Source organism: Amphiprion ocellaris, chromosome 6, assembly GCF_022539595.1.
Source record: "Amphiprion ocellaris isolate individual 3 ecotype Okinawa chromosome 6, ASM2253959v1, whole genome shotgun sequence".
Taxonomy (NCBI): Eukaryota; Metazoa; Chordata; class Actinopteri; family Pomacentridae; genus Amphiprion; species Amphiprion ocellaris.
Window position 1 is genome coordinate 24,668,382 of NC_072771.1, and position 23,916 is coordinate 24,692,297.

General features: G+C 39.5%; 1 protein-coding gene across 4 annotated transcripts in view; it reads left to right on the forward strand.

Moving 5' to 3' along the window:
* Positions 1-17,454, forward strand: part of sgsm1a (small G protein signaling modulator 1a) — a 39,147-nt gene extending 21,693 nt beyond the window's left edge. Inside the window, exons 8-26 of one of the 4 annotated variants that reach the window (XM_023269907.3) lie at positions 210-347; positions 1,367-1,491; positions 2,097-2,164; positions 3,693-3,856; positions 4,288-4,423; positions 4,520-4,663; positions 5,189-5,318; positions 7,054-7,118; positions 7,263-7,408; positions 8,300-8,428; positions 8,513-8,695; positions 9,175-9,246; positions 9,434-10,525; positions 10,608-10,732; positions 12,447-12,529; positions 12,676-12,785; positions 12,934-13,030; positions 13,460-13,627; positions 15,779-17,454. In XM_023269907.3, the coding sequence (XP_023125675.2) occupies positions 210-347; positions 1,367-1,491; positions 2,097-2,164; positions 3,693-3,856; positions 4,288-4,423; positions 4,520-4,663; positions 5,189-5,318; positions 7,054-7,118; positions 7,263-7,408; positions 8,300-8,428; positions 8,513-8,695; positions 9,175-9,246; positions 9,434-10,525; positions 10,608-10,732; positions 12,447-12,529; positions 12,676-12,785; positions 12,934-13,030; positions 13,460-13,627; positions 15,779-15,867 (3,264 nt within the window). In that variant the 3' untranslated portion in view covers positions 15,868-17,454. The remainder of the gene's footprint in view (positions 1-209; positions 348-1,366; positions 1,492-2,096; positions 2,165-3,692; positions 3,857-4,287; positions 4,424-4,519; positions 4,664-5,188; positions 5,319-7,053; positions 7,119-7,262; positions 7,409-8,299; positions 8,429-8,512; positions 8,696-9,174; positions 9,247-9,433; positions 10,526-10,607; positions 10,733-12,446; positions 12,530-12,675; positions 12,786-12,933; positions 13,031-13,459; positions 13,628-15,778) is intronic. The other 3 variants (XM_023269910.3, XM_023269912.3, XM_023269913.3) reach the window with 3 other exon arrangements.
* The last annotated feature ends 6,462 nt before the right edge of the window (positions 17,455-23,916 follow it).

A 23,916-nucleotide genomic window follows, 5' to 3' on the forward strand; every position in this document is an offset into this window, starting at 1 on the left:
TCGTCATGTTGTCATTGAACCAGGTCAACTCGGCCCAATCTCACACGCCACAACACTCGTTCTGCACTTGTATGTGTGCGTTCCATGCAGACACGGGCTGGTCTGTGGCATTACGAACCAGAGAAGCTGCACTGGTGCACATGAATGAGTGAATGTTAGTCATCAGTTGTGCTATCCGATTTGATACATTTCGTGTCTGTGCTGTGCAGATCCAGAAGCGTCACTCCAGCAGCAGCATGGATGAACGCCCTTCCCCCTCACCATCAGCTCGGGAATATGTGGAGTCGCTGCATCAAAACAGCAGGGCCACGCTACTGTTTGGCAAAAACAATGTGCTTGTACAGCCGGTAACTATCCGCTTTCTCACCAGCATGTATCAATGTATAGATATGACAGTCCTGAGGAATAATATTATTAAATGCAATTGCAATTTAAAGCCCCAAACTAACTGGAAGTCTACATATCATGCCGTCATCCTAGATCTCCAAGCGGTTATCATACACTCCTGTCTAGGGATCGACCAGTATGGGGTTTTAAGGGCCGATACTGATGCCGATTATTGGTAAACAGCATGTGATGGCAGAAAACCATAACCACACGTCTTTGTTAATAAGCGTGTCTAAAACTGAATATTCACAATAGAAAAAGGAGTTAAATTAGGACACTCTTCTCTGTTTATGTGGGATCGACTGAGATTGATCAGTTTGTCTCCTGCAGTTACGTCTGCTGTTTTTCTCTATTTTCTTAATATTTCACTCTTCTATCACTTTTATTGTCCATTAAGGTCTGTATCTTAAATCACTATTAATTATTGTTTTCCACACTCCGTTTCAGGTTCATCTATGGCTGCCTTCTAACTTTGCCGTTAGCCATTAGCATAACCTGAGCCAGTGTGAGAGTAGCTAATTTCCTGGTTTGCGGAAACGGCTTCTGTTTCTTGTTCAGATGTTGCAGTCTTTGCTTGAGAGACATTTCTGAGACCACAGAGTGACTACAAACAGAGAGAGACCTGATATACCACTTTTAATTAATCAGAAATTGGTTAATAAAAATACAGATACCAATAATTGGAAAACCGTCAAATATCGGCCACAATAATTGGCCAGACCGATAGTCTTTCATCCCTGCTCCCACTAATTGTGCTATATGCTTAAAAGACTATATACAATCAGGTTTAGATGTCCTGGAATTTGACCTGTCTGCTCTAAAATAGCAACACAACATGTATGTTATCAGTGCAGTTACGTAGCTAACAGCCGTATGTGGAATTTTCTTCTCCAGCGTCAGTACAGTTTCCCTCAGGTTTTATACATACAAACATGTTCCTTGCTTTCATTGAAAACATCTGTACTTGTGGTTGTTCCAGAGAGACGACATGGAGGCTATCCCAGGTTACCTCTCTCTGCACCAGACCGCAGGCATCATGACGTTGAAGTGGACGCCCAATCAGCTCATGAACGGCTCTGTTGGAGACTTGGACTATGAGCGCAGGTGCAAAGTTACCCGTCTGCAAATGCATTTTGATTACAGTGATTGTGTCTACTAGAGGCTGCATTTGATAATGAGTAATCCCACTCTTACCAAGAATAGCTACCATATAATGTTCCTCCACAAAGCCATCTCAGCGCTGCGTTTTGTCTTTGCTTCTTCTCAGCGCTGTTTGTGTAACACTCGGGAGCTCCTGAATAATGCAGTGTGTTTGTGTGTGTGTGAGACTCGGGGGCTCAGTGTGCTGAATAAACGCTGTGAATCTGATGAGGCCTTTTTTTTTCAGCACACCAGCAGCCAACAGATGGTTTATTGACTGAGACACTGTCAGACATCTCTCAAACTAGCAAACCATATTATGCTCCTGTGCCTGTGCATGGTTTCTCTCATCAAAAAGATTGATTACCGCATTAGGTTGTGCGCCTGCTTGTCTTTGTGTGCACTCTCAACAATGTTTTTTTTGTTAAATATAAGATTAATGGCCCTTGAGATTGTGATTCAGGTAATATGTAAATAATGCCTGTGGATTTGTGTTTTCACTGTTTGCTTGGAATCCACCGTTTTTATCGTGCTATTAATGACTGTGTCCTTTATTTAATGTTTTTCAGTGTATACTGGGACTATGCAATGACAATCCGTCTAGAGGAGATAGTTTATTTGCACTGTCATCAACAAGGTGGGTGCATACAAACCTTTACTTTATACCAAAGTGTTTGCAGGTTATTAGCGTCGTGTTTATTTTATTATGTGCCCAGATTTTAAAATGCCATGAATGGCCTCGTGTCTTCTGATGTTTTACAGCCAATAGAGTGCTGAAATGAACGCTGCTGTTTAAATCATGTCAACAAGTAAAAAATCAGGGAATCATCTTTGATCCAAATTTCAGTTTTGAGCCTCACATCAGAAAGATATCTAAAATGCATTTTATCATCTCAGAACACTGCTAAACTGAGATTGACTCTCTTTCAAGGCAAAACAAGGACTCAACTAAATGCTTTTATTCCCTGCAGGATTGATTATTGAAATGCTCTGCTTTCTGTTCTCCCCATGAAAAACATACCTTAGCTTTGTAAAACCTCAGCAGCCTGCGTGTTGACCAAGACTAGAAGGAAAGCACATTAAAACCAAATTTAAAGTCTCTGTACTGGCCACCTGTCTGCTGCAGAATAGATTTTAGGATCCTTTAATTGGTTTATAAAGCTCTTAATGGTCTTGGTCCTACTTGTTTATCAGATTTGTTTTTATCTTATTTTGGAACCCTCAGGTCTTCTGGTTGTGGCAGAACAAAAACCCACAGAAAGGTTTTTCTACAAAGTGATGTCAAGTAATTGAACATTTAGATGTAAAATAATTGACTGTAGAAGTGTTCAACCCCTTTAAAGTGACTCACCTAATTCAACACAGGTGCAGCCACTTGATGCCAGAAGTCACAGTGACTGAAATGGAGATCATCAGAGTGCAGTGAATGTGTCTCAAGTGAGTGTAGCATAAAGACACCTGCATCCAGGTCTAGTCACTGAGGAATCACGACTCTTAAACATGAAGACTAAAGAACACTCCGTGCAACTAAACTTGACTTATGCTTTTTAATAAAAGAGTATTAAAACGCATAAGTCAAGGGATGGATACAAGAAAATTTCTAAATCACTGAGTATCTCTTGGAGTACAGTTAAAAATATCATTAGGAAATGAAAGAAATATGTCATATGTTAATCTGCATAGAGCAAGCTGTCCTAAAAAAACAGAATGACGGTGCAAGACAGAGACTAGTGAGGGAGGCCACCAAGACACATATGACTTCCTTGAAGGAGTAACAAGCTTCAGCAGCAGAGATAGGAGAGACTGTGCATATTGCAGCTGCAAAGAAGAATGGGGTAAAATTGCAATGTCCAGATGTGCGAGGCTGATTTAGACCTTCTCAGACAGGTTCTGTGCAATAATGGTGACCAAAGCCGCACCTACTAAATCCTGAAATTTAACTAAATTTAGGGATTTCAGGATAAACTAAATTTACATTTTAGAATTTTGATTAATTGACATTACTTTGTAAAAGTCACTTTTCACTTTGACTTTCAAGAGTCTTTTTTGTAATTATTGGTCAAAAAAGCCAAATTATATTGACCATGATTAAATGTTGAAAAGCAACAAAAGGGGAAAATTTGAACAAGTTATTAAAGGAATCATCTCTTGTACGTCTCCTGCAGTGGACAGTGGGGGGACGGTGGTGCTGGTCAGTCAGGATGGGATCCAAAGACCTCCGCTTCGCTTCCCCAGAGGAGGCCATTTGCTCCAGTTCCTCTCCTGCCTGGAGAACGGCCTGCTTCCTCACGGCCAGCTGGACCCTCCACTCTGGTCCCAGAGGGGAAAGGTCAGCACAGGAGGTCCACAACACAACACAACACAACACATACATTTACCCTTCTTCCAGAAAACAGCCCTAATTGGCTAAATCTGCATTATCTGATCAATAAATCAATAAAAAAGAGATTTAGGTTTGGAAGTGGATGCCCTGCCTCACTGCAGTATTGTCTGAAGCGACACTGATGAGTTGCTGTCTCCGCACCACCACACAAAAAGTGTCTCCTTTGTTGAATGGATGCTTTTGTTAAACCCTGAACAGCTTTTTTATCTGCAGCTAAACTGGATAATGAAAACCACCCACGCATGTTCAGCTACTATTAATAGGCTTAATCATACAGACACTCATCAACTTTAATTCAAAGGATGGCTTAACTAAGCTGAACGGTTGAGCATTTTTGTCGCTGGCATCACTTTAAGAACATTTCTTTTTCGTTGCAGGGAAAAGTGTTTCCCAAGCTGCGAAAGAGAGTTCCTCAGGGATCTGGATCCTCAGACTCGGTTTCAGATAAGGAGGAGGACGAGGCCACAGACTATGTCTTCCGCATCCTCTTTCCAAACAGCCATTCGGAGTTTGGTGAGTTTCTCCTCCAGAGAAGGAGGATGAACAGCGGCCACAGGCCTCTCCAGATCGTTGCATTTTGATGAAAACATTGCTCGTTGTTTGTTACAGTGACTGTAACCCATCCTTCCCACCTGACTTCCTCCCTCTCCCTTCACCGGAGTCGACAGTCTCCCTCCAATACAGGGACTCTGGTTGTGCCCAGGGGGTCCTGCAGCTGTCCTGAAGAATCCCCCTCATTCACAGAAAGCAGCTGTAACACTGTCACACCTCGACTCATCTGTCCATCTGTCAGCTTGCCTTGCTTTAATTCCTTGCATCTAATATCCTCCTGGGCTGTCCTGTGCCTCCAGCAACGTTTATTGATGTGCCGCGTTATTAAAGCCACATTGTGTCACACTGTTTTTTACTGCATCACAACACAGTAACCTTTTAACTGGCAATGGGTGGATTGATCAAATATGGCTCCTGAACTCTTGCTCAATTGATCTTTTCCTCTATAATAATGTGACTAAGTATGCTGGCTTCATGCTTTCAAACTGCCCCTCAATTTCCCGATTGCATTATTGCCTTTGTTTATGTGCTTTGTTTTTGCTCTAACAGGAATAAAGCACAAATAAACTGTAATTTGAAGTGCTTCAAGCAGATCACAACTGATCAGTGTAATTCTGCTTATGCAAAAATGTTTACAGCTGAATCTAAATGCTGACATGATTGTTCTTGGTAGTGTGTGCAGTGTGTGGATCTAAAGTGATTATGTCGGCGTGTGTTTTTGTGCAGTGACTCCTCTGGATCTGATGGATCAGGGAGCTACGATGTGGCATCCCACTCTCAGGAAGTCGTCGTGTTCCTCCTGCTCTCAGGGGAGCTTCTCTGACGGGGCGACACCCAAGGGATGCAACCATGAGAGGTGAGAGATAAACGCGCTCCGAGCTAGACTGAGTGGTGTCAGATCGTGACAAGGAAACGCACAGAAACACACTAACTCACCTGACATCCTCAACAATACAGAGGAAACCGAGGATGGAACAAAGATACATGAACCTGGCAACTACACAGAAGATAATTATGTGACATTTACCTTGCTGGAATGAGAAGGTGTTGGGAGAAGCAGGTGATAAGCAAAGCAGATAAAATGGTTGACGGCTGTAGAAAAAGGCAAGCTGCTTAGCCTATTTGCTCTGTATGGCAGAACAATAGTTTATCATTTAATTAAAGGTCAACGGCAACACTAAATGCAGCATTCCGTTTAAATCAGAAGTCAGAACTCAGCACCCATCTAGGTAACACCCTGGCCAGTTAATTCAGATTAATAGTATCAGGCTCCAGTTGAAATGTGTGGGGAGAGAGCCACAACTGCAATTTGAGCAAAAGTTTGCTGACTTTGCCCCACAATAAGGTTTTTACCCACATAGTACACTTCTACTATGTATGCACACAGTTTGACAACACTGGGCTTGTTGCCGAACACAATTGGCAGGTTCAGGTGTTACAAAGCATCACGACATTCTCCTTTCAGTTTCTATTCAGAGCTGTTTTATTGTCGAGTCTAAGTGTTGCACAACAACAAGACAGAGAACTCAGATGCTCATCTCGGAGGAAAACGTTGTGTTTAGGTTTGCAATTAATATGCAATTGCAGTACCAGTTGATAACACCACACTGTGCTGTATTTTGTGCATACAAGCACTGCAGCAGCATGTCCTCACGTAGAAGTCAAACAGTGCTGTCTGTATGACTGTATGATTTGGTAACACAAAAAAGACAGAAGTGCTCATAAACTGTATATTACTGCAGCTTTTACTGTTATTAGCTGAGCAGCCAGCTTGGATTATTAGGTCAATGTTGGTGATGTTCTTTGACTTTCTGTGACTTTCCAAGTTGGAAATCCGACTACAAATAGTCAATCAATCAGTCCAACTTCATTTGCACAGCATCTGTCATACCTGTGCTCACCAGATGGCTGATGAGTTAATAAAAAGACAAAAGAAGAGAAATAGAGTTTTTTTTTTAAAAAAAAAGGTAAGTTAAAAAGGAATAGCTAAAAAGGTTAAAAAGGCAAAACATGAAATAATAATTTAAATAAACAGATAAAATTACATTAAAACGCAAATCCTGGCTGTGCAATAAAATAATAAAAAAACTTCTTAAAAATTCTTAAAAAGACAGAAATAAATTTAAATAAATTGAAACATTACAATATCAAAACAATTAAATACATGAATACAACAAAATAAGTCATGACTGTATAGCATACTTTCAGAGATTGTTTTATATTTTCCTTCAAAGATTTCTACACTTCCCGCTGCTTTCAGGTCGTCAGACAGAAAGTTCCAGCGGTTCGGAGCATAAATGCTAAAAGCCGTGTTGCCAAAGGTTTAGTTGGTCTCTGGACACTATGGCTGTTACAAAGAGGCCGTTGGAGTTGAATTGTCTGACTGGGAACTTCTCAGTTCAAGGAGAACGTTCTAAAACTGTACAGACAGTTTATTATAAATTAAAGATAACATAAGTTCTTCTCAAACGCTTCTCATGCACTAGATCAGTTTAATGACAATGACAATCTGTTGGCAGTGTTTAAAGAAAAGACACCAGAAGACTTGTGTTTCTTCTATATCAAATAATCTGTGTTGTATCTTCCCACAGGGCTCCTTTGAAGCTGCTATGTGACAACATGAAGTATCAGATCATCTCCAGGGCATTTTATGGCTGTGAGTCATTCCTGTTTACAGTGACGCGCCATAAATATTCACCTCCACTATGAAACTGTTGGAGTAGCCACAGCATAATGTCCACATTTTAATGACCGCTTGCTTCTGCAGAGGTATTAAATAATTCAGTGTGTTGTGAACCAGGGTTGGCATACTGCCGTCACCTGTCCACTGTGCGAACACACCTCTCTGCTCTCGTCAATCACACCATCGTGGCGCCCGACGCCCCCTGTGACGCCTATGAAGGGCTCAGCACAGACGTGTGGCAGAAGTTCCTGCAGGACCAAACAGTATGTATCGCTGGTGTCACTTCACCGCAACACTACTGACCACTGACGGTGTGTTGTCCACTCCCAGCGTCTCTCTTTCACTCTGTCAGTCTTCTGTCTCATCCATATTCATCCTCCGCTGATCATGTGCTTCACACCATTAGTCTCACAACAGTGCACATGAAGCATGACTAATGGACCTGTCAATCCCAGAGTCCACGTCTACAGTTTATCTGGGCACATTTACCTGCAGTCAAGGATAGTTGGAATTAAGAATGAAAACCTATTTATTGCCAGATATTCCTAATAAAATATAGATTGTTTTTTATACATAATTTGTGAAGCACTAATTAATGTTTTAAACATAGACATACCCTCTAAACCCCAAGCAGTTTCTTGGCACTTTTTGCTCATATAACTGGTGGTCATAGCTGTGCGAATCTTGGCTACATGTATTCAGAATTTTTAGTTTTTTCAGAATCTGGTTCAAGCAAACCTTTTTTTGGCAGTTTTTTTAAAGAGACATGTAGAATAAAGTAATAATAAGAATAATTTCATTTGTATAACAATTTTTGAAATCCAAATTACAAAGTGCTTTATTATATAACAATTAATGAAAAAAATTATTTAACAAATGAATACGAGTGCAAACACACGACATAAACACACTAAAACGGTTCGGTTAGTAACTCACTTGACAGTTTTTCAGGAAGTTGAAAATCTGATGATTCTTTTTGTTTTTTCTTTTTTTAATTTATGGCTTTAAAAAATGTTGTGATATGGCAATTTTTTTGAAAATAACATGACTCTGAGCCTGCCAAATGGTTTCTCAGAGGGTTAAAATGAATCAAACATCAAGATTGACCAAAAGACAAGCACTGAGTTGACCAAAGGCATGTTTTGCATCTTCAGGCCTACAAGGAGCAGGAGCTGCTGCGTCTGGTCTACTTCGGTGGTGTGGACCCGTCACTGCGTAAAGAAGTTTGGCCTTTCCTGCTGGGTCATTACCAGTTTGGAATGTCAGAGGCCGAGAGGAAGGAGGTTTGTTGTTTCCATGATTGTGACTTTGCTTCAGAAGCATTCTCCACCTAAACAATCACCTTTGATCCCTCACTTTTACACCAGGTGGACGAGCAGGTGAGAGTTGGCTACCAGCAGACGATGCGTGAGTGGCTCGGCTGCGAGGAAATTGTCCGGCAGCGAGAGAAGGAGCAGCATGCTGCCGCATTAGCAAAGTGCTCGTCTGGGGCCAGCATGGACAGTTCCAGTCAAAAGATGACCCATCACGACTCCACTGTGAGCAATGAGGTACAGCAGGAATGCATACACAAGCAGATTTACACAGAAAATATCCACATTTAACTCACAGTGTAGCCGGATACTGAAGAGAAATCAGTGAAAAGAAATGTGGATGTGTCTTTACTGGTAATCTGTCCATGAAGAGAACATGAGGCTTGACTTTTTTATGGGCTGATGGCGGTAGAAAGGTTGCAACACGTGAAATGTTCTTCTTCGGGAGCAGGAATACACACAGTAAATGTCATACACACAGCTCTTGGCAAAGGTTATTGAAAGCTATTTTCACAAAGTTACTCTTTTCTTTAAAGCTTGACCTGTATTAGAATCGTACCATTATTGCCTTGTGCTTTCATTTTGACCCCTCGCTGGAGTACGCTTTTTAATATGAGCGCTGCACACGAGGAAACATATAATATGATGTATGAAGAAAAAGTTGTCATGTATTAATATTTATATATATTTTTATCTCGAATATCTTCATTCTGCAGTCCCAGTCCTCCCAGAGCTCAGACAGGCAGAGTCTGGCTCGCCTGCAGAGTGACTCCAGCAGCAGCACACAGGTATCAAAAACTCAACATATTAAAGCCTTAATAGAATAAAATGGTCTTCCAAACCTACTAAACTGTATTTCTGTTAGTTTTCAAAATGCTAATATCCTCATCTTTTCTGCCATATTTCTCAATGTTTGACTAAAGTGATGCGTTTGATCTCGACATTTTGAACCACTGCTCCTCTCTCTCCTGCTAGTTCTTCACATCCTCCCATCCCTTCCCCTGGAGTAGTCTGCTTCCCTTTGGCTTGTTCTTTCAGGTGTTTGAGTCCGTAGAGGAGGTGGACCAGATTGAAACGGAGCCCAAGAGCGAAGAGGCCAAACAGGTGCCGAAGATGCCCAATGGAGCTCTGCAGAACGGGACGAGCTCTCCAGACTCGGGACATCCTTCCTCCCGCAACTTCTCTGTCACATCTGGTCTGTCGGACGGATCCTTCAGCACCGAGGACAGCGCTGCAACCGATACCACTCCCAGACCTGCAGCTGTTCCTCAGGTGTCACAGAGCTCTGTTAAACCTGCAGGAGGAGCAACAGAGCAAATGGACAACCAGGAGAAAGACGAAGTGAAGGACAAAGAGGAGGGGAAAGCACCTGATGCAGACATTAGTAAGACTGATGATAACACAGACAAAAAAGAGACAAGTTTGCTGCCTGAAACTCAAGAAAATACTCAGAAGTTAGAAGCTATTACAACAGAGTCAGTGGAAACAGGAAAAGAAGTGTCTGATGTGGGTGCTATGGCAGAACCAACAGCTGTAACACAATTAAAAGCAGAACTCACTGCACAACATCATGAAGTAGAAGTGAGCATTGAGGAAGTGCCAAAGCTCAAAGATGCAAATATGGAAGAGATGAAGAAAATGGACAAAGGTGAAATATTCAAAGGTCCTGGAGCTCCTGAAATGGAAAAGAAACTCGCTCTCTCATCTGACACCGGTTCAAGAGGAAGAGAAGTCTGCTGTGCATCACAGAAAGACGAGCCTCAGGTCATGACTGAGTCTGATGAGTCTCCCTCAGCCATAGAGATGGAGGAGATCCCTAAAGCCAAAGTTTCCATGGTGCCTTGGAGCAGCAGGAAGGGACACTGTGAAACGTCGTCTTCCTCTGAGGACTCGGCCCCTCGCGTGGAGCTCAGGCAGGAGGAGGAGCAGGGAAAGCTGAGCCCAGAGGGCACTGAGTCCATCTTGTCAGAGCCGGAGATGGAGAGCATTTACCCTGCCTTCGACTCTCTGGCTGAAAACGCAAAGAATGAAGTGACCTCCCAAGAATCGTCTGGGAGTCCTTTCACTGTAAGCACACATTTTTTTTAGCGATTAAATTCATTCAGGCTCCAAACTGTTTTATTCATTATCATAATTTTCTTTGATACAGCAAGAGCTATTGGACTTGTACACACTGAATCTGCACCGCATTGAAAAGGATGTCCAACGCTGTGACCGGAACTACTGGTACTTCACTCCTGCCAACCTGGAGAAACTGCGCAACATTATGTGCAGGTAAAACACCTACAGCAGCAGGGACTTAATGGCCCAATGGTCATGTTTACAGAAAATTGCTCGTCATTTTCAGAAATGAAAATGTGCTAATGATGTTCCCACCCTAGTCTTGCTTCATTACTTTTCACTGCATATCTTGTTCAAATAAATCATATAAATGATCCATTTATTCAAATCCTTTGAAAAGACCAAAACCAGCAATTAGCTGCTCATTAACAAGTGGTGCTTTTGTAGCTAAAGCCTGGTATATTTTATTCTTCTGTTCCGCAGAGCTCCTCTGTTGCCCACAAACTATTAAAAACACATCAGGGAGCCACTCTGATACACTGGACGACATGTTGCTTCATTACAAAAAGCACAGGCACAGTAGATTATTTTAATTATGTATGTAATTATGCCTCCGTGTGGGCAACAGAGCGCTGTATGTTTTCATTTGTTCACATCATATCTTACACAGTGTGCAAGGGAACATATATTAGCTTCTTTTCTTTTTATTTTCTGCGTCTTCTGTGGTGTCTTGTGAGCCCACATACACTGAAAAAACTGGAAAAAAATGTTCAAATTCAATTCATTATTCGTTCAGTAATGGCTGGCAAACAAAAACCGTAAATGCAATAAATTATCTAAATACACATAAAGTGCAAAAACGATACATTTACAGACATTTTCACTCTATGTTTTGCAGAGCAACACTTTACACAACGACCTAATAGTTACAGTCAAACATATTTAATAATTTGATTGATATATAAGTTCTGCAATAAAGCTGTCTTATTTTGTAGATTTGGTCTAAATTATTGCAATCATACACCTTCAATAAAGCATTAGCACACAGTTAAATAACAGTACACACCACCATTTATTTCACTTTAGTTTAACTCATTCAGATGAAAATTTTACTAAATAAACCATCCATCTATCCATCCATTTTCTATACACCGCTTTATCCTCTGGCCTATTCTAGCTGACACTGACAGAGACACAGGGCCTGTACATCACATTTCTAACACAAAAAAAACAGACAGCATGCATGTTCATGCTTGCAACTACAGCCAATTCAAAGTCGCCAGTTAACCTGCGGCATGTCTATGTGAAAAGCCTGAGCAGTCAGAGAAAACCCACGCAGGCTACAGTAGATATATGACACTTACATAAAAATGCTTATTTATTCATTCATTGCGCTGTTTACTCCTATCTGAGTAACCTTCTCTAAAAGCTACAGTGAAATAATATAATCAGGACCTGTATTCAAATATTCAGGTCTTCAGTAGGAACCACAGGCAAATTTACTGTATTAACCAACTGACAAATGCACATTTAACACATTTTTGTTGGACTTCTCATGGATTTTTTTTTTTTTTAGTAAGAAGAAAAAAATGCTCAGAATACTAGCCTTAGCCTTAAATAGCATTGTTTTAATGGCAGCTTATATTAATTAAAGCTGTCTTCATTTTCCTCCCAAGTGCACCTTCATCCTCCACACCCACCTCAAACCTGTTAGGACAAAAAATGTTATTTTTTGCAACTTCAAAAAGCCTAATCGCAAATAGTACAACCACTTGCCCTGATAAATTGTGAATGTTGGATTTAAATCCATGGCTTCAGTGTTGAATACAAATATAAAAATATCTGTAAATCAATCTGGACAGCAGCGTATGACTCAGAGAGAGACACAGCCAAGTTAAGTTTGCTTGTCTTGGTTGTGTATTTACAGTTATATCTGGAGGCACCTTGACATCGGTTATGTGCAGGGAATGTGCGACCTGCTGGCTCCGCTTCTTGTCATTTTGGATGATGGTGAGTCGACACGCTGATTCACTATTTGTTTTCCATCTTCTCTGACATTTGGTGTATTTTTTTTTTACAGCTATTGATGCAACAACAGTCGATAGTTTGCCCACTCACTTTCTCACTCCAGCTGCCTCTGTCTGTCCTGCTTTCAGAGGCCTTGGCTTTCAGCTGTTTCACCGAACTCATGAAGAGAATGAATCAAAATTTCCCACACGGGGGAGCTATGGACACTCACTTCGCCAACATGCGTTCTCTAATCCAGGTGACTCAGTAGTAAAATCTTTACACATACTCTGGTGCAGCTAAATCCCTTCATTTCTTCAAGCTTCTTTTTTCCACATTTTTCTCTCTCAGCTGGTCTCATTATTGCTTTTTTTTCCTGAATCTCCTCTGATCCTCTCTCGGCACAGATCCTGGATTCTGAGCTGTTTGAGTTAATGCACCAGAACGGAGACTACACCCACTTCTACTTCTGCTACCGCTGGTTTCTCCTCGACTTCAAGCGAGGTAAAGTGACAGCACTGTATTATGGTGTCTGTGCCAATTAGAGGAAGAGAAGACTCGCTCCTCTTTAAGCTCTGTTTGTGGATAAAAAAAAAAAAAAACATTTGGCAGCTTGTTAACAACACATGCACTTACTAAGGCTTGGACAGGATTTGGGAGTCGGTTACATTTTTGGAAGACTATTTGTGGGAGTTGCTTATGAAATAATTGGCATGAACGCCATAAATTGGCTGTACAGCTTGTTATGTTTAAAGCTGCAGGTTTAACCATCAGCTATCATACCGTAGCTTCATCTTCTATCAATTAGCACGACTTTCTCAGTGTATCTGCTCGGCCTCTCAGTGGATACTTCCTTTCTCTCTCCACTGATAGCTGCACAAACTCACCTCCCACCCTCAAACACTGATCACCTTCCGCTCCTTTGTCTTGCAGAGCTGGTGTACGATGACGTGTTTGCAGTCTGGGAAACCATCTGGGCAGCCAAGTATGTCTCCTCCAGTCACTTTGTCCTCTTCATTGCTCTGGCGCTGGTGGAGATGTACAGGGACATCATCCTGGAGAACAACATGGACTTCACCGACATCATTAAGTTCTTCAATGGTAAAATATACTAGAATATAGCAGGAGTTCATATAAACAGTGCTGTACAATAAAAAAAATGGCACAAAAGTCAAGCGAGAATGCTTACCAAAATAGTGCCATGACTATTTTTACCAAGTGCAGTCAAAAGAACAAAACTAAATCAAAGTAATACTTGGTTTTATCACATTTTGTCCTAGAAAACAGCAATTTCTCTGCTCGTCATGCTGCAGAATGAATTTAGAGGCCTCATTGTTGGTAAATGATGAACAAAACATCAAACCATAGTATTGTATTCTTTATCCTAAAGAGGCAGCCCCACCAATTTTACACACAACATTTGGGTCTATTTGTCATGTGAGCCTGTGGATATAGTTGTATAATATATTCTGCGACGAAAAGAACATTGCCAAGACTGCAAAAGTACCAAAAATGATACCATCAGAGTTCTCTTGGCTTAAGTGTAGAGACTGTAAACCTGTAACAAAAAACCTGCAGTACAAACACGCCGCTGAAAGATGTGAGGCACGAATCTAACAAAGAAGCTACATTCTGGAGATCATCCAACATTTTAAGAGTTTGACTCCTACTAAGCGCAAGAAGTCATGATTTTGTGACTTCCGCTACAGCAATTTAGTCATCTTTAAAAAAGATCTGTTGCTTGATTCTGTCCCAACTTTATCAGCCAAATACACAAAATCACACTGACTCACTTTACTTAATCACTCAGTCTCAGATCTTTGCTCTTTCCTGTTCAGGGAAGTGTAATATCTCCCAAACTAGACAGCATCAGAATGCTGTCAGTGTCAGTTTAAACATAAACTGATTTGTTGGTTGTTAGAAGACTATTTGTCCTTAATGTGGATTAAAATTTATGTGCATATTAATAGTAGTTACTACTGTGAAGCTATCGTACTGGTTTCTTTTCCTCCTGCTGCTGCAAACCTGGAGGAGTCTTTTTGTTCCGGTAGGGAGGAGTGAATGAAGCTTTGAGTCATTTCTCTCAACCTTGGCCTCAGGCTCACAATGATAATGACAATCCTGGGCCTCTTCCACGAACACCACCTTGGAGTCATGCCTGAAGATGTGTATGTCAAGGAGCTTCCTCTCAATCTCAGAAACAAATCAGAGGTGACTCTTCAGAGAATAGAAACAAGGCTACAACTTCATGAAAGCGTAAAATAGCCACAGTACTACTCCGATTTTGATCCCACGGAGCCTGAAACTGTGTCATGCAAACATCACTGATTGTGAAATTGTTTATTTTATTTAACCAGGAAAAGTTGTCCTGGTTATTCCCTGACTGTCAAATGCCATTCAGAACCGCTGTGCTTGTTGATTCAGTAAAAAACAAACTTAATGTAAGAGCAGAGAGTGTTTGTGTGAACAGCGTTATGAATTTATTTTCCTCTTCTACCCTGTACTGGGACCGTCTGTTCCAAAAACATAATCAGCACCTTTTTTTTTTTGAGGTTGCCAAGCGTAGCACATTTACTGAAGACACCGTATGAAACTACTACTTCGTTTCATCAAAATTGGCAGAGTTGCAGCTGAGATTTTTGTCATTTACTCGGTGGAAGGAAAAATGTCAGTTTCTGCTGGAGTGGGGGTTTTTTAGCCCTCACTCTGGCCTGCTGATGAGGACAAAGAGACTTATTGCATTTCAGATTTCTCTCTGATGTCTCTTATCTGTCAAGGCCAAGGCTGTTCAGTTTGACTTCACAGTTCTGCCTGAAGTTTTTTCAGGTGGAAAAAAAAAAAAACAGCTTAAGGGTTTAAAGTGTTGGAGCATGCACTCTTGTCTGATTTACAATTAAAGAGTTTTGATTTGATTATCAGCAGGTGGATGCAGTTATTCACAGTGACTCACTGATGTAATTGGTTTACCAATGCGACGTTAGGCACTTGAGTGATTCATATCCACAAAAACTTTTAATCATGATTTGATCTCTGTAAATGAGTTCAAATTAAACGCAAAGCTAAATTTGAGACAGAGAATAAAACTTAAGCAACCATGACTACAAGGATTTGAGTTTGAGCTCAGTCAGGCTCCTCTGTTTGGGTGTTTCTCCACACATTTAAGGAGATATATTCTTGCTTTTTGTGACTTTTGTCATTCTTGCATCTGTGAAAAGATTAACCATTGATGTTTTTTTTTTTTTTGTCTTCCAGAAATGGCCGAGCACCACAACATCAAGCAGATTCTGACTCTGGCCAGAGATCTGGTGTGCAAAGTGCAGATGCTGATAGAGAACAAGTGATTGCGCCGGTCGCCTTCTTTTCCTTCCAGCTAAAGTGTGAGCGGCTGTAGCAGCACCAGAGTGAAACATGAGCGAACACATAAACACACACACGACACAAAGCCTTTACAATCACAGTTTGCTGCTATGAGCCTTACTGACTGTATTCACTATGTTGTTTGTGTAGTCAGCAGGTGTATGAGAATATTGCGCTTAATGTTTGTCAGTAAGTGAAAACAAATATAACTGAAAAACAGTTTCTTTCATTTCTAAATTTTTTTTCCCCCAGAAATCCCTTAATCCGAGTGCACTTAATATTTTGAGATAAAGATGGTTTTAGTTGCAAGCCAAATTGCAGAGCTGAATTCAATCAGAGACTATATTTATGAGAAAAATACATTGTGATAATAGTTTATATTAATTATTTTAATAGTCCACAAGATGAGAAAGAGAAATATATCAGCACGTTATCCTTGTATTCCCTTAATGAAAGAAAGAATGTCTGCAGATTTTTAATATTCTTTACATACAACACCTGAAAATCAGATTAATTTTCATGATTCAGGACACCGGCTGGTAGCCCAAAATGTAGCCCAAACTCCACAGAATAATTTAGCTTTTAGCGCCATGTCATTGATTTAGCCTCCAACAGTGTTTTTGATGTTCTTGAATGGCCTCGTCTGCCGAATAGTATGTCTTTATTTGTTACATGTGAACTGTGGTGTACTGAGAGCAAAATGTGTTTAAATTATGAGAATTAAATTATGTTAACACTTGTATAATCATAGCCTGATATTTAAGTGACTTATGGATGTCTGCACACAGATTTATATGAAGAAACAAGCCTGATTTCATTATCTTAAGTTACTTTTCATTATCCAGTGGACCGCTGTATATTTTGTAAATGTGTGCAGAGTACTCACCCTGATTTTTGTATTGTCTTGTACTGTCTGGTGCCTGTTTGTTGAATCAAAGGTTAATTTCTGCTCGACTATGATAAAGGAGGGATCAGATGAGGCAGCGGTCTCAAAGTCCAATTTAAGTGACCAAATGTAAGGCTTAGTTCAGATTCTGTAACGTGACAGAGAGATGGAAAAGAAAGGTTCAGTTTGATAAATTCTCCAAATTAATTGCAAACTGCGTTTTTTGAGGCGAGCTGTTTTGATGTTTTTGGCAGATTTGGGGTTTGTGAGAACATGCAAGATGCTTTTTACCCTCGACACGCCATCCTGTCACTCATTATCCTAAAAACTTTAGTCAATTGTCCTTCAAGTATTGTTCCATGACTGTGGTAAAAATCAGTTGCATTTAATATTGGTGTTTACTTTGTGAATGCTGTCAGAGAATTTTAAAAAAAATGTTTTAATTTATTGTTAACATGCCAAAGTATTTATTTATTCATGCATCCATTCATCCATCCATCCATTTTCTCATTCAGATGTCGCTTTGTTTGTAAAGCTGATATTTTTATTTTGTTGCCAGTTCTAAATGTGTATTGTAAAACAATCAAATTCTATACTAATAGTTAATATATATATTAAATATATTACATGGTGTATGTTCTTATAATAAAAAATAAAAATGGAATCATTATTTTTCCAAAAGGTATTTTGTTGTGCATTTTACTTAATTTGATAAAGCTGTGAGCTTCAACATCAGGAGTAAGATATTAGTGCATGTAAACAGTTTACAATAGTGCAAAGTACTTTTCAAAGTTTTCTAAGGTGAAGTGTCTCCACATTTCAGCATCACTAAGGAAATTTCATGATTAAGACACTTTGCTTTCTGGTGAATTTTAAGCACAAATGTGAGATTTTCTGGTCCGTGTACGGATCTGGTAATTGGATTTTCCGTTCTGAAACGGGTATTGAAAAACAAAAAACAAGTGGTTATTTGATTTTCGTTTTAAAATACAAAAATTGAAATTGAAATACAAGGCGTTTTTCCTTTTCATGATCAAAAAGGGATATACGATTTTTTTTTTTTAAATGCTTTGATTTTCATTTTATATTTAGAATAACAAAAAAGTAAAATCAGTAAGAGACAGAAACGAAAAAGGGTCTGTTTTTTCATTTTCTGAGACCGGAAGTGGTCATCAGCAAGTGTGGAGCCAAACAGAGTACGGTGCATAGACTGTATATACATTTTTTCCCGTTAGTTTTCATGGTCAATATGAGAGATCAGGTGGCCGATCCTAAAATAAATCAATATTGATTTTTTATAGAGCGTTAAAGTTTTGCGAAGCCAGGGGGCGGGGCTACTTGATTGACAGTCCGGTCTGGAATGATTGACAGGTCCTATGGAGGAGGCAGCAGAGACTCTGCTTTCCTCGTTTGGATTAATTCTGATATAATAACTGTTGGTTTATTTATCGGTGGAGCAGCAGAACATTTTCCACAGACAGTTTTCCTGCCCGTTGGCTTTTTTTTTAACCAGTTTTCTGCCTTCGGCTGATTCTACCAGCAGACACTGAAAGGACTCTGATAGTTCGGTAAGTAAATGTTTATTTTCGTATCGGTGCCGCTTTTAATGCACTTTATATGCAGCTTTAGTGTCAGATGTAATGTGTGCCATGCACTCCAGATGTTGGTGGAGTTTGTTTCCGTGTGTGTTGACCAGAGAAGAAAGTTAGCATAGTAAATATTAGCTTTAATGTTAGCAATGCTAACCGAGCTAGCTGCTCAGTCGTAGACTGATTAAAGCTAACGTAGCATCAAGCTAATGTGTTGAGTTTCATGTAAACAGCTGAAGTGTGTTGTGTTACTGTGATGTGGTTCATAAAACTGTGGCTGGTTGAAATTAATGTAACGTTCAGGAAACTTAAATGTGATTAAAACAGTAACGTTAATGTTCTAGTTGTCAGTAATCAGCTTTAATTTGACACTAAAACAGACTGATAGTTTTAAATGACATCAGTTTCATTAATTTGTTGAAAATTGTCTCATTTGTTGTGATGCTGCTGCTGATTCATTAAAACCAGATGATCTGTGTTGAAGATACGTTTATTTCTAGTATCAGAAGTACAAGAAGGAAAATGGAAGTTTAGTTCTGCTACGTCAAAGATTTCAGGAATAAAATAACTAAATGAGTCTTTATGCCTCAAGCTTTATTTTACAATAAAGAAATAATGAAGTAATCACAGATAATAAAAATATAAATAGCAGAGAAAACCTGAGAGAATAATTTCCTGAACAGTCTGTGAAGGAAAAGCAGCTTTTTATCCTGAAAGATCAGAATCAGCTCCAACATCTGCATCTAACAGCATCAAGTCAACCAGAAAGAAAAGAAAAAAGAAAATGACTTCTTTCTGATCACATCTGTTCCGCTGCTCACAGACTGCTGCTGCTCACATTCTTCACATTTATAGTCCACTTTTAAAAGTTCAGCAGACAGGTGCTCTGCTTTGGAGTGTGACGATGTCGTCGGTGATGTGGAGAGTGACGTTTCCGTTTCACCCACAGTGTGCTTTAGGGCAGCCGGGTCGAACTTGATGTTTGAAATACTGACCGACAGCTCAGATTTAACTGTCTGTAGTTCCTTTTTGATGGATGTTAAACTTTCATTCAAAGCCGCTAGGAGCTGGGTCTTTAAAATAACTGCCGTCTCGTTACAGAGTGAAAGTAGCAGTTCCTCCTTAAGGTCAGAGATTGCAGCATCTGAGGGCCTCTTCAAAAGAAGATGTAGTTGATGAAGGCGTTCTGGAGCAGGACTAGAAAGACCACGACCAAGCAGCCATGAGATCTTAGGCAGCGTCTCCCTCGGGTGGGTGTCAACAGTGTTCACGGTCAGGTCTGTGGTAATCCCGTCAAAAAACAAAGCAGAAAAAAATCTAGATTATAAATCAACATGTAACCAAAGCACTCTGTGTATAACGCCATAGGAGGTAGTTCAGAAAATGTCAAAGTATAGAATACTTTTCAAGAATAACATAGTATGGCCTGTAGTTCATAATATAGCTTGGCAAAAAAAAAAAAACCCAAACAGATTATTATGTGGTTCAAAAAGTGCAAAATGATAGGATGTTGCCTAAAATTGTCATGTATGATATGTGGTTCAAAAAATGTCATAGTGCAGTATATTGTCAAAAATAGTATGTTTTTCAAGAAAACATCAGAGTATAATATGTCATCGAAAAAATGCCATAGAATAATATTTCATTGCACAAATAAAAGTATAGTAATTTTTAAAACTGTTCAAATTCTTATAATATGTTGCTAAAAAACAACAAAAAAACTAAAACAAAAAAAGTCATAGTAATATGTCAATTTAAAAAGCCTATAGTATAAAGTGTCACCCAAAAAACGTCATAGTATAGCATGTGGTTCAAAAAACGTCATAGTATAGCTTGTCGCTCTAACATTGTCATAGTATAGCATGTCGTTCAACAAAATGTCATAGTATAGCATGTCGCCCAAAAAAAACATCATAGTATAGCCTTTGGTCCAAAAAAAGGTCATAGTATAGCATGTCGTTCTAAAAACGTCCACTATAGCATGTCGCCCAAAAAACGTCATAGTATAGCATGTTGTTCTAAAAACATAATATACATGTCGCCCAAAAAACGTCATAGTTTAGCATGTCACTCTAAAAACATCATAGTATAGCATGTCGCTCTAAAAACGTCATAGTATAGCATGTCGCCCAAAAAACATCATAGTATAGCATGTCGCCCAAAAAACGTCATAGTATAGCATGTTGTTCTAAAAACATAATATACATGTCGCCCAAAAAACGTCATAGTATAGCATGTTGTTCTAAAAACATAATATACATGTCGCCCAAAAAACGTCATAGTTTAGCATGTCGCCCAAAAAACATCATAGTATAGCATGTCGCTCTAAAAACGTCATAGTATAGCATGTTGTTCTAAAAACATCATAATATAACATGTCGCCCAAAAAACGTCATAGTTTAGCATGTCGTCCAAAGAACATCATAGTATAGCATGTCGCTCTAAAAACGTCATAGTATAGCATGTCATCCAAAAAACGTCATCGTATAGCATGTCGTCCAAAGAACATCGTAGTATAGCATGTCGCTCTAAAAACGTCATAGTATAGCATGTCATCCAAAAAACGTCATAGTTTAGCATGTCGTCCAAAGAACATCGTAGTATAGCATGTCGCTCTAAAAACGTCAGAGTATGGCATGTCGCTCTAAAGACGTCATAGTATACGTGTCACTCTAAAAACGTCATACTATAGCATGTCGCTCTAAAAATGTCGGAGTATAGCATGTCGCCCAAAAAACGTCATAGTATAGCATGTCACTCTTAAAACGTCATACTATAGCATGTCGCTCTAAAAACATCATAGTAGAGCATGTCGCTCTAAAAACGTCTTAGTATAGCATGTCGTTCAAAAAACATCATGCTATAGCACGTCGTCCAAAAAGCGTCATAGTATAGCATGTCGCTCTGAAAACGTCATAGTATAGCATGTCGCTCTAAAAACGTCATACTATAGCATGTCGCTCTAAAAACGTCATAGTATAGCATGTCGTCCAAAAAACGTCATAGTATAGCATGTCGCTCTAAAAACGTCATAGTATAGCATGTCGCCCTAACAACGTCAGAATATAGCACGTCGCTCTAAAAACGTTATAGTATAGCATGTCGCTCTAAAAACGTTATAGTATAGCATGTCGCTCTAAAAACGTCATAGTATAGCATGTCGCTCTAAAAACGTTATAGTATAGCATGTCACTCTAAAAACGTCATAGTATAGCATGTCACTCTAAAAACGTCATACTATAGCATGTCACTCTAAAAACGTCATTGTATAGCATGTCATTCTAAAAACGTCATAGTATAGCATTTCGCTCAAAAAACATCATAGTATAGCATGTCGCCAAAAAATCATCATAGTATAGCATGTGGCTGAAAAAACTTCATAGTGTAGCATGTCGCCCAAAAAACGTCATCATATAGCCTTTGGTTCAAAAAACGTCATAGTTTAGCATGTCACCCAAAAAACGTCAGAGTATAGCATGTCACTCTAAAAATGTCGTAGTATAGCATGTCACTCTAAAAACGTCATAGTATAGCATGTCACTCTAAAAACATCATAGTATAGCATGTCGCTCTAAAAACGTCATACTGTAGCATGTCACTCTAAAAATGTCGTAGTATAGCATGTCGCCCAAAAAACGTCATAGTATAGCATTTCGCTCTAAAAACGTCATAGTATAGCATGTCGCTCTAAAAACGTCATAGTATAGCATGTCACTCTAAAAACATCATAGTATAGCACGTCGCTCAAAAAACATCATGCTATAGCACGTCGCCAAAAAAACATCATAGTATAGCATGTTGCTCAAAAAACGTCATATCATGTTGTCCAAAAAACGTCATAGTATAGCATGTCGCTCTGAAAACATCATAGTATAGCATGCCGCTCTAAAAACGTCATAGTATAGCATGTCGCTTTAAAAATGTCGTAGTATAGCCTTTGGTCCACAAAACATTGTTATGTCCTGGCTGTCTGAAGTAGGTGAGGAGCAACACAAAAACAGTCCAAACGCTGGTTTCCAGAGGGTTAGACTTGTATTTATTTGAAAGAGGAAGTTTACAACAACACAATATAAGAGGGGGTTAAAAGCAAATGGGTGTTAGTAAAATAAAAATAAACAGATCTAAAAGTGAACTTCACGTTGACATTGATGGGCATTCCAACCAGGAACAAAGTAAAAGATAATCAATACGAAAAAAAACTCTTCCTGTTCCCTCTTAAAACCCAAAAACACACCACAGTAGCACCCTAAACTAAAACTACCAATGGGTTTCCTGTTTTCCTTTCTGAACAATTCAAAGGTCCCTCTCTATCTCCCCACACATCCACCAACCACTGGAACACATCTCCAAAGTTCTGCCGGGCCAGCTCAGCTTCCCCTCAGAAGAAGTGCCGCCACCTGCCAGATGAAGGAACCTTTTGAGAGGCAGCTGGCATCGTGATTGGACTATACTTTGGTCTGTTCCAATCCAGCTTCAGCTCCAGAGACGGCAGGCGGGACGAGTCAACGGAGGCCGGGTGGACGAAGACATGCAGCTGAGTACAATCCAGAAAACAACAGAGGAGGAGTGCAGTGGCCCAGGGCCAGAACAAACAGAGTAGCATCATATGTCTCTGAGAAAACATCATAGTATAGCCTTTGGTATGAAGAAACACCATCATATACATCGTATATTGTACAAATAACAAGTCAAAGGAAAGACACATACATTGTAGAATTGTAGTAATTGTGGGCTGACTGATTTACCGATTATCAGTATTTTATTTTTTACTGATTTACTGTAATAAATACATTTTAAAATGGCGCTACTTTGGCTCTGAACCTTTATCTAACTGTGGTCGCTCTGTCTTCTGGAGTGATTTGATTGGTTATCCGTCACGAATAAAACTCCTTTAACGTAACATCTGTAAACAAAACAATAACGTATCAACAAAGTTTTCTGTTAAAGTTTGTGTTCTTCTAAGTTTAACTCCAAGATTTTAAATACTTTCAGTTACTGCAAATTAATATCTACTCCAAATGTCTCACTAATAATCACTATCAGCCTTAAAAACCCACAAAACACCCCTCTATACTCCACCACACTTAGTACAGTCCGGTTCCCCCTTCTATAAATCTGCTTGGAATCTTCCACTTCCTGTTTGTCAAAGTGGCCTTCTACCTGGACAGGTTTTGTTGGAGCTCATGCAACAAACATTTTGGGTAACTGCACTTTAATATGGATGGATGACACTGAATTAGAGTCTGTTTTAATGAGACTGAGTTAAGATGTGTAGCTCTGTCATTAAATAGTAAATTATTTCTCAGAATTCACAGAGAAAAGTCTGAAATGTTTGCTAGGTTAGCATCCCACATGTTCTTTGGCTCAGCTAAAGCTAACTCTCTCCAACTTCTGGATCTCTTGAGTTGCTTGTTGTTAAAATATGTTGCTGGAGGTGCTGAAGCTCAGAAAGTCTGAGATGTTTGTTCAAAATAAGCTAATTCTCAAGTCTTCTCTGAACTGTCCTCTTTTGTTTGAACTTTCCCTAAACTTAGGAGTTAATGACAGAGCAGCACATC